The sequence below is a fragment of the Microchirus variegatus genome, assembly GCF_963457635.1.
Source record: "Microchirus variegatus genome assembly, chromosome: 3".
Taxonomy (NCBI): domain Eukaryota; kingdom Metazoa; phylum Chordata; class Actinopteri; order Pleuronectiformes; family Soleidae; genus Microchirus; species Microchirus variegatus.
The window spans coordinates 37,710,436-37,721,157 of NC_139804.1; the positions used below are offsets into that span (position 1 = coordinate 37,710,436).

At 38.1% G+C, this 10,722-nt stretch overlaps 1 protein-coding gene across 1 annotated transcript; it reads right to left on the bottom strand.

Annotated features, from left to right (window-relative positions):
* Positions 1–809: 809 nt before the first annotated feature.
* LOC310924313 (extracellular calcium-sensing receptor-like) lies at positions 810–8,637 on the bottom strand (the record flags this gene model as incomplete). The annotated part of the gene is made up of 6 exons (XM_083886013.1): positions 810–1,723; positions 6,271–6,394; positions 6,481–6,708; positions 7,109–7,921; positions 8,013–8,310; positions 8,405–8,637. The coding sequence occupies 6 exons, from the start codon at positions 8,635–8,637 to the stop codon at positions 810–812; spliced, it is 2,610 nt and encodes an 869-aa protein (XP_083742139.1).
* Positions 8,638–10,722: the final 2,085 nt, after the last annotated feature.

Sequence of the window (10,722 nt, forward strand, 5' to 3'; positions counted from 1 at the left end):
GAAGCTTGTCTAGTGTTTAATTACAATTCTCAACATGTTTTTGTCATTTACAGAATTGTTTTGCATCATAAATGTTTTTTTTTTTGTGAACTATACATCAAAACAAACACTTTTATTTTGAAATGGTGAGCAATATCATCCCAGATATTTATAATTGCAACATCATGATGGATTATGAAGATATCATTTTAATTTTCTTGAGCTGTTGGACATTTATCACTTGACTCCAAACACTTTGGCTGATGTGTTCAGCCAATTTTACAACATTGTGGTGGATGACCACGACGTCAATCATTTGGAATAATGTGCCTGTAGTGACCTCTAGTGGAGGCTGGAAATATTTGTATGGCGTATATAACGTTCGACCACTTAAACTAATCTTTCTGTTCAGGAATGCAAGTCAATAACTATAATTAATCGAGAAGTAATCACATGTTTTACTATTGTTTTTGTAAAACAGTACATTTTTGGATGGATAACAATAATAATTATGTTTTAGCATTAATATATATATAAATATATATATATATATATATATATATATATATATATATAAATATACATATATGTGTATATATATATATATAGATTGAAAACAAAGTGAAGCCACAAATGTTTTTGTCTGTGTGATTATAGGTTTTATTGTTTATTGTGTGAGTACACTAAAAACTTTCATAAAGTATTTGTGTATGATGGGTTCTGCACTTATTTATACTTTATTATATACAATATAAAATACAAGAGTCATAGAAACTCAGGTTTGTTTAAGTTAATCTTACATGACAACTGGACTAAACCAACAATTACGTTCAGAGCGAGTTTGCCGTGGTCTTCCCCATCATGTTCTTCCTCGTGTTCTTCTCTGGTTTCATTAAGATGATGTAGCATTTTGGGATGAAAATGCAAAACAAGAGTCCAAAACTCGAAGCCAGGATCGCAAATATTTCTACGGCGACGCTCAGCTTCCCAGGAGAGCTGACGTAGGCCGGGATGAAGGTGATCCACACGGCACAGAATATCAACATGCTGAAGGTGATGAACTTAGCTTCGTTAAAGTTATCGGGCAGCGTCCGAGCCAGAAAGGCAAGGACGAAACACAGAACGGCCAGAACTCCTATATATCCGAGTACAGCCCAGAAACCCACAGCTGAGCCCAGAGCACACTCCAGGATGACCTTACCCTTAAGTTCTTGGATGTTCTTGAACGGAAAAGGAGGAGAACGCGTTAACCAGACGATACATATGACGACTTGCACGAGGGTGAAAGCCAGAACGCTGAGTCTCTGCTGAGCCGGGCCGAACCATTTCATCACGTCACTCCCTGGGAGTGTGGCCCTGAAGGCCATCAAGACCACCATGGTCTTCCCCAGGATGCACGAGATGCACAGGACGAACGTGATGCCGAACGCCGTGTGCCGCAGCATGCACGACCACTTGGACGGCCGGCCGATGAAGCTCAGGGAGCACAGGAAGCACAGAGTGAGCGAGAAGAGCAGCAGGAAGCTCAGCTCAGAGTTGTTGGCCCTGACGATGGGAGATTTCCTGTGTCTGAAGAAAACCAGCAACACCAACGCGGTCATGCACGTCCCGAAGAGGGACGCCGCGGTCAGGAGGGCGCCCATTATTTCTTCATAGGACAGAAACTCTACGTCCTTCTTCACGCACACGTCCCTTCTCTCGTTTGACCAGAAGTCAGGATGACAGTGCACACAGCTGACGGAATCTGAAAGTGATAATAATGATGAAACATAAGTTGATAATTATCTATCTTTTCTCGTCTTGATGAGCTGCATTACACAACAGTTTTTCGCATGCTGCAAAATAGGTGTTTTGATCAAGGAAACATATAGACGAGCAGAGCCAGGAATTGAACTCACAACCTTCCAGATCAGAAAAGTATTTTTGCTATTAAGTACAGTAAATGTCATATACTTTAAGACTTTTATTTAAGTAATATCATAAAAAAAAGTGACTTCAACTTCCACCAAAGTCATTTTCTGATCACATACTTTTACTCCCTTTAAAGTACTTTAGACAAGACTGGTAACATCTAATGTTATATTAAAGTTGAATAAATTCATTAAAGGTGCAACTGGTCATAAAATCCTCCTAATATGTCACAGAGACTTAGGAATAATGTTCATATAACAAACTGAACTCACCAACAACAACAGTACAGACAAAATATTTGCATTAAAAAAAATATTTTGCAGACTGCAAATCATGTTTAAGTTTTGAAATCATGTTTTTAGCATGTGGCGCCACCTACTGCCGTCTACCAATCATTGCAGTCAGTAGAGTCTCAGCTGCCGAGCAACCACGGGTTGCCAGTTAGGTGAAAAAACAAAACCTAAAAGACCTTGGTATTTTGAATTTTAGTGTAGTAACCGTCATACAATACTATGTCGTCCAAAATTTGAAAAAAAAAATTGTAGGAAAATTTTTGGTCCAAAATTTGACAAAAACTTCATACTACACTATGTCGTCCAAAATTTGAGAAAAAAAAATATACCCAAAATTTTACAAAAACGTCATACTATACAATGTCGTCCAGAATTTGAAAAAATCTTTGACAAAAATGTTTTGGTCCAAAATTTGACAAAAACGTCACTAATACTATGTCGTCCAAAATTTGAAAAAAAAAATTGACACAAAATTTTGGTCCAAAATTTGACAAAAACGTCATACTATACTATGTCGTCCAAAATTTGACAAAAAAATTTGACACAAAGTTTTTGGTCCAAAATTTGACAAAAACGTCATACTATACAATGTCGTCCAAAATGTGAAAACAAAAATTGATGGAAAATTTTTGGTCCGAAATTTGACAAAAACGTCATACAATACTATGACGTCCAAAATTTGATAACAAAAATTGACGGAAAATTTTTGGTCCGAAATTTTACAAAAACTTCATACTACACTATGTCGTCCAAAATTTGAGAAAAAAAAATGTACCCAAAATTTGACAAAAACGTCATACTAAACAATGTCGTCTAAAATTTGAAAAAAAAAATGACACAAAATTTTTCGTCCAAAATTTGACAAAAACGTCATACAATACTATGTCGTCCAAAATTTGAAAACAAAACTTGACAGAAAAATTTTTGGTCCGAAATTTGACAAAAACTTCATACTACACTATGTCGTCCAAAATTTGAGAAAAAAAATGTACCCAAAATTTGACAAAAACGTCATACTATACTGTCGTCCAAAATTTGAAAAAAAAAATTGACACAATTTTTCGTCCAAAATTTGACAAAAACGTCATACTATACTATGTCGTCCAAAATTTGACAAAAAAATTTGACACAAAGTTTTTGGTCCAAAATTTGACAAAAACGTCATACTATACAATGTCGTCCAAAATGTGAAAACAAAAATTGATGGAAAATTTTTGGTCCGAAATTTGACAAAAACGTCATACAATACTATGACGTCCAAAATTTGATAACAAAAATTGACGGAAAATTTTTGGTCCGAAATTTGACAAAAACTTCATACTACACTATGTCGTCCAAAATTTGAGAAAAAAAAATGTACCCAAAATTTGACAAAAACGTCATACTAAACAATGTCGTCTAAAATTTGAAAAAAAAAATGACACAAAATTTTTGGTCCAAAATTTGACAAAAACGTCACTAATACTATGTCGTCCAAAATTTGAAAAAAAAATTGACGCAAAATTTTGGTCCAAAATTTGACAAAAACGTCATACTATACTATGTCGTCCAAAATTTGACAAAAAAATTTGACACAAAGTTTTTGGTCCAAAATTTGATAAAAACGTCACACTATACAATGTCGTCCAAAATGTGAAAACAAAAATTGACGGAAAATTTTTGGTCCGAAATTTGACAAAAACGTCATACAATACTATGTCGTCCAAAATTTGAAAACAAAAATTGACGGAAAATTTTTGGTCCGAAATTTTACAAAAACTTCATACTACACTATGTCGTCCAAAATTTGAGAAAAAAAAATGTACCCAAAATTTGACAAAAACGTCATACTAAACAATGTCGTCTAAAATTTGAAAAAAAAAATGACACAAAATTTTTCGTCCAAAATTTGACAAAAACGTCATACAATACTATGTCGTCCAAAATTTGAAAACAAAACTTGACAGAAAAATTTTTGGTCCGAAATTTGACAAAAACTTCATACTACACTATGTCGTCCAAAATTTGAGAAAAAAAATGTACCCAAAATTTGACAAAAACGTCATACTATACTGTCGTCCAAAATTTGAAAAAAAAAATTGACACAATTTTTCGTCCAAAATTTGACAAAAACGTCATACTATACAATGTCGTCCAAAATTTGAAAAAAAAATTGACACAAAATTTTTGGTCCAAAATTTGACAAAAACGTCATACTATACTATGTCGTTCAAAATTTGAAAAAAAAAATTGACACAATTTTTGGTCCAAAATTTGACAAAACGTCATACTATACTATGTCGTCCGAAATTTGACAAAAACGTCATACAATACTATGTCGTCCAAAATTTGAAAAAAAAAATTGACACAAAATTTTTGGTCCAAAATTTGACAAAAACGTCATACTATACTGTCTTCCAAAATTTGAAAAAAAAATTGATACAAAATTTTTGGTCCAAAATTTGACAAAAACGTCATACTATACCATTTCGTCCAACATTTGAAAAAAAATTTGACCTAAAAGTTTTGGTCCAAAATTTGACAAAAACGTCATAATATATACCATGTCGTCCAAAATTTGAGAAAAAAATTAGACACAAAGTTTTTGGTCCAAAATTTGACAAAAACGTCATACTATACTATGTCGTCCAAAATTTGAAAAAATCTTTGACAAATAAATTTTGGTCCAACATTTGACAAAAAAGTCATACTATACTATGTCGTCCAAAATATGATTTTTTTTTTTTACAAATTGAGTATAGCATGTTATAGCAACCTAGGGAAGTGATTTCAATGAAAACAAAGTGAGGACCGGCCAAAATGTCCTCACTCCGTAAAAATGACTCACTTTGTCGGTTAAAAACCCTCACTGGTCCTCAGTATGCCACAAGTACAAGAACACACACACACACACACACACACACACACACGCACACACACACACACACACACACACACACTGAAAGGCCCTTGTTCAAGCCAGGATTTTCACACCTTAAATCACCTTAAATCTGTCATGACTGTCTCTTAACTTGTTTCCAGGTTTTACAACTACAGCGCTCTGATAGTTTATCACATATATATTCTATATGTGACCCTGACACTAATCTATCAGCTTTAACACACACAGATTCATCTGATGTTGTTGTTTTAGCGTCTGAACCTTACATTTTAAAGGTGGATAATAGGGATGTGAATCTTAGGGTGGCTCACGAATCGATTCAAAATCGATTCTCGATTAGTGTGTTAAGGCAAATTATGACATCAAAACAATCCAGTTTGTATAAGATAATGTGATAATGTGATCACACAAAGGCAACATTAAGACAAAAGTTAACATTTATGCATTCAAAACAAATAAAAACTTACTTACTGTACAAAAAAATAACTTGCATGAATAAAAGCTAAGGCTAGCTGCCTTTTTCTCCCAGAAGTTACAAAAATAAACTGTACACAATTAACACAAACTGGTGTTTTGTGTGGTTTTTCAAAATAGAAAAGTAAAAAAATTTAAAAAAATAATAATTTATGGTAAAGTTTATGAATGAAAAATCGATTCACATAGGAATCGCGATTCTAATCATCCACGATTCTGAATCCATTGTTTCTCCCACCCCTAGTGGATAATATTTAAAGATTCAATTCTTGATTATATTTACTAATATTTTTCATATAGTTGTATTTTAAAATACAATAAAAAAAATTAAAAAAAAATAAAAAAAATATATATATATATATAGGCAATCACTCCGTGACTTCCCCAGCACAGGGGTCATTTTGGACGCCTCTCCACCCGAATACAATTCATCTTGAGCCACAAAACCCATTTGAACCATTAAATTAAGATATATATTCACATATATAGAGATATAAAAGAGCTGCAGTTTGTTGTTTTTATGACATTTAAGAACTACAAACCTCATAACAAAAGAAAACAACAAAAAAAACACTGGCACTATGTTGAAATAAACCACAGAATTTGAAATGACAAAACAGTGTTTTATGTAGATGACGCTTTGACAGGTTTGTGTGTAGAATGTGGAGATTTTGGTGTCACAGCAAAGTGAAGTGCAAAAACCTTTGATGCATTAGTGCATTAGTACTGGACCTGTGCTGTTGCTTATTTCTCCCTCTGCACATCTTATACAGTCAAAGCAGCACACAGGTTTTCCTTTGAGCAGAACCTTGCGAGTTCCTGGGGGACACGACTCACTGCACACCGACACAGGCACCTGCACCAAACAACATGTTTTTTTAAATTATGTTCTTCTTGTGCTTAAATCAAACATGTCTGATACAGTGTCACGCTGACGCTCACCAGTGTTGAGTTCTGAGCAAAAACCAGAGCTGTGTTCTGCAGACTGAGCTGTCTGTCTGCAGGCAAAGACGCGTCATACAGACCAGCAGTGACAAAGTCCACGGCTCCACGTCGCGTCGGCTGCCAGTTGATAATTTCATACTTTCCCGCCGGGTCTCCGTCCTCGTTAAAGTAAACCTCGTCTCCTTCCTTTGTGTTGAAGTGAGTCTTTTTAATGTGCTGTAAAATCTAAAGGTGATCATATCATTATCTCTTTAGAAATAAACAAAAAAACAAACAAACAAACACACTATAATTACCCATTCTCATCTTTTCATTTGTTTATACTTACATTCACTGTACATTGTATATATTTCCATATTGTCTACTTTATTATTGTATTGTACTTTTTATTGTTTATTTTATTTCATTTAGCTTATTGCCTATTTTACTATTTTATTTTATTTACATCTGTATATCTAGTTCTTGTTTCCTCATGCTGTATTTCTTCTTACTTTGCACGGAGCATCTGGAACAAAAACAATTCATCATTAAAATATTCAGATTCTGATTATCGTTATCTCACTTTTGTATGTTTTTGTTGCTATTGTTCAAATTAAATAAAAACACGTTCAGGTTTCAAACTCACGGTGTATGGATCCGGCTGCAGCTTGGTGTCACATGTTTGGTTGCAGCCGAGGACGCGGTGGAGAGCGTGGGCCACAGCGTACACGCCTTTGTAGACGTTGTTAAATATAGGCATGAGTGACATGTCGGTGAAGCTGTTCATGGCTCCGGTCACGACCTCGTGGCCGGTACATTCTCTCCGACTCCCCAGTGACGACGACGACGACGACGACAGTTTCGATTGCTTGAACTTGCAGCTGAACATCGTCTCCCAGAACTTGGTGAAAATGTCAGTACTTGTTGAATTGAGCGGCTTCACGTCCAGCATGAACTCTCTCATGCCGCTGACGTGCGCTTTGGGGATGGACAGGCCTATGGCGCCGTCCAGAATGTGATTCCCGTCCAGTTTTGCAATCTGTGAATCAAAGATCCAGCTCTCGCTGCCGACCCACTGATACCCGGTCAAGTTATGCTGGGTCAACTCGTGTATGAGCACGTCCATATCAAGGTGGTGGAGGAAAGCGACGATTACCCGAGAGGTGGACGCTTTAATGGTGTCAATTATCTTTTGTATTTTGTCTGCTGGGTCTGTTCTAAAAACAGACACCGAGTACTCCAGACAGATGCCCAGCTGCTGTGCCGTCTCTGTGAATATTGCCATGCCGTTATTACCGTAATCATCGTTGGTTCTGATCGCTCCCACCCAGGTCCAACCAAAGTGCTTGACCAACTGGGCCAAAGCTCTGCTCTGGTAGTAGTCGCTGGGTATCGTTCTGAGGAAGGACGGGTACTTGGTTTTGTCACTGAGACAAGCACAGGTGGCAAAGTGGCTGATCTGAAAGAAGATGTAGGGAAAAAATAAAAAGAGAAGTCGCTGAAATTATCATTTTTTTAGGAATCTAATTTAAAGATGAATTTAAACCCACCATTGGTATATGAAATGGCCCGATGACAGTAGCTATGGGCATACTGAGTGAAGAGGATGTTTCTCCCATGATGGCGAGCACCTGTGCAGGTCTCATGCACGGTGTGCTGGAGGGAGCAGATATGACTTCGTTACCGTTCGCCAGTGCCAGCGCAGCTCTCACACCTCTGGCAACGGAGCTGCAGGTGTCAAACAGCTTATAGCCCAGAGAGATGGAAGGCAGTAAGTCTGTGGAGTTATTAATCTCCTCGATGGCAAAACGCATCGCCTGAGCAAACTGGAACCCCCTGAAATTCAAACTGAAGGCAAACGTGTACGAGTAGCAGTTGACAACAGTCCAGTCGTTCGTGGATCAAATGTGACATTAACACAGATTTCCACAGTATAATTTACCTGGTACATTCCAGTGGCGACGGCTCGTGGGTGAAGTCTTCCCGACTGTTTTTCCAGCTGCTGTGGAAAGAGAAGAGTCCTCCCAGCATGATGTCCCCGTCCTTCAACAGCTGAGGGTTCTCAGGATCTCCTCTCTGTCTGCACAGCAGCTCCTCAGCCGCAGAGAAAGACGCCACCAACAGCAGCTGTAAGAGTGCACAGCCTTGTTCTGGCCACCTCTGCATGGACGTCATGGTGTCGCAATGAAACCACAAGCAGGCGTCACATGAACCTCAGTGTAAATCTGAGTCTACGCTGGCATTTATACATTTCTGCAGCTTCCAAATTAATTTTTTCGTCTCTCTGGGACGAGAGGAGGGAGGTGTTTGTCTCATGTAGTTTGGAACAAAAACATCTTAAACAATAGGAAAGTGTGTTTACATGCGTGTTAAAAGTCCGATTTTGTCATGTAAACACGTTAGTCCGACCAACATCGAGCTAGTCTTAGTCGGACTAACATACACTACCGTTCAAAAGTTTGGGGTCACAGAAATTTCCTATAAACTCTATACATTGTTAATGTAAACGAATATTCTAGCTGCAAACGTCTGGTTTTTAATAGAATATGTACATAGGTGTATAGAGGCACATTTACAGTGTTCTAATGGAACATTGTGTTTGCTAATCACGTTAGAAGACTATTGGATGATTAGAAAACCCTTGTGCAATGATGTTAGCACAGCTGAAAACAGTTCTGCTGGTTCTTTGACGACAGCAAAGTTTCACAAAAATTATAATTTTGAATACAAATCATTATTTCTAATCTTGTCAATGTCTTGACTATCCATCCATCCATCCATTATCTACCGCTTTATCCTCCACCAGAGGGTCGCTGTGCCTATCTCAGCAGACATTGGGCGATAGGCGGGGTACACCCTAGTCCATCACAGGGTCACATATAGAGACAAACAACCATTCACTCACACTCTCACACCTACGGTCAATTTACCAATTGAGTGACCAATTCACATAATCTCCATATCACATGTTTTTGGACTGTGGGAGGAAGCCAGTGAACCCAGAGAAAACCCACACACACACGGGAGAACATGCAAACTCCTTGCAGAAAGGCCCTTGTTCCGAAGTTGTTCCAAACGGGGCTCGAACGCAGGAACCCGGGTCTTCTTGCTGCAAAGGCAAGACTGCTTACCACTACACCAACTGTGGGCCCTGTCTTGACTATATTTTCTACTTTCTATTTTGCCACTCTTGAATGAATAAAAGTGTGAATTTTAATGGAAAACACCAAACTTTTGAACGGTAGTGTACCTGGATAATGCGATTCATATCCCAAATAACCCCACATGTATACGCTTAGTCAGACTGGAGTCAGACTTGGCGTTCTGCACACGCACCAAAGCTCAGTTGAAGTTTTCAGGAGATGATGTGTAAACTGCAGTGGCAGCTCGATCTAACTTGTATCTCGCCGTTTATTTTTAACAGGAAACTGATACAATACGCACTAGCTTACAGAACATGACACAGTGCCACCTACGGAGGTGGAGTCAGGCGTACATGGCCAATAAGTAGATTTTCTCCACCGAATGTCTCCAATTTTGATAATTAAAGCCCCTTTCAAGAAACCCAAAATTGGCTACAGGGGGTTGGTGAAGCGACACTGAAAGCTCTGTTGCTGAAGTTTTGCCGACAGGTGTGGGGGATGGAGAGGAGACAGAGGTCAGCAGACAGACCTCAGGTCTCAGGGAGGGATGTTTGCACATGAAGGAGGTCAGAAAGACAATGTGGAGCAAGTGAATGAAGAGACTTGTAGCAGAGGAGGAGAAGCTTGAAGATGATCCGGAACTAAAGGCCCTGGTTTACTTCCGCACAGTGCCTTCGCACGAGCCTGTTGCGCAAAGGTGATGCCAAAAGCGCCGCTCAGTGGGCTGGCCTATCAAGGTCAGAGAACATAGGAAACCAATTGTCGAGGAGAAGAGCAGCAAGAAACTCTGCTCAGATTTGCTGAAAATCTCCAGACGCCCAAACAATGAGAAGGAAGTGAGGAGGGTACCCATGGTTTCTCGGGCAGACAGGAACTTGATCATATTTGGAATTTGAACAAACTGGCTCTTTTCTTCATTTGACCCGTACTCCAGTGGACACTGAGAGCATTCTGCAGAATCTGGATGGAAAACATAAATCTTTGAAATGTGTTTTTGCAGTGAGATAACTGAGCCATTAGAACTTCCTGACCAACACAGAGTTATCTTCATCCTTAATAAAGCTCGAGAAGCCAGATTTCAAAACACAGGATAAGGTGTTGATATTCTATTAAATTA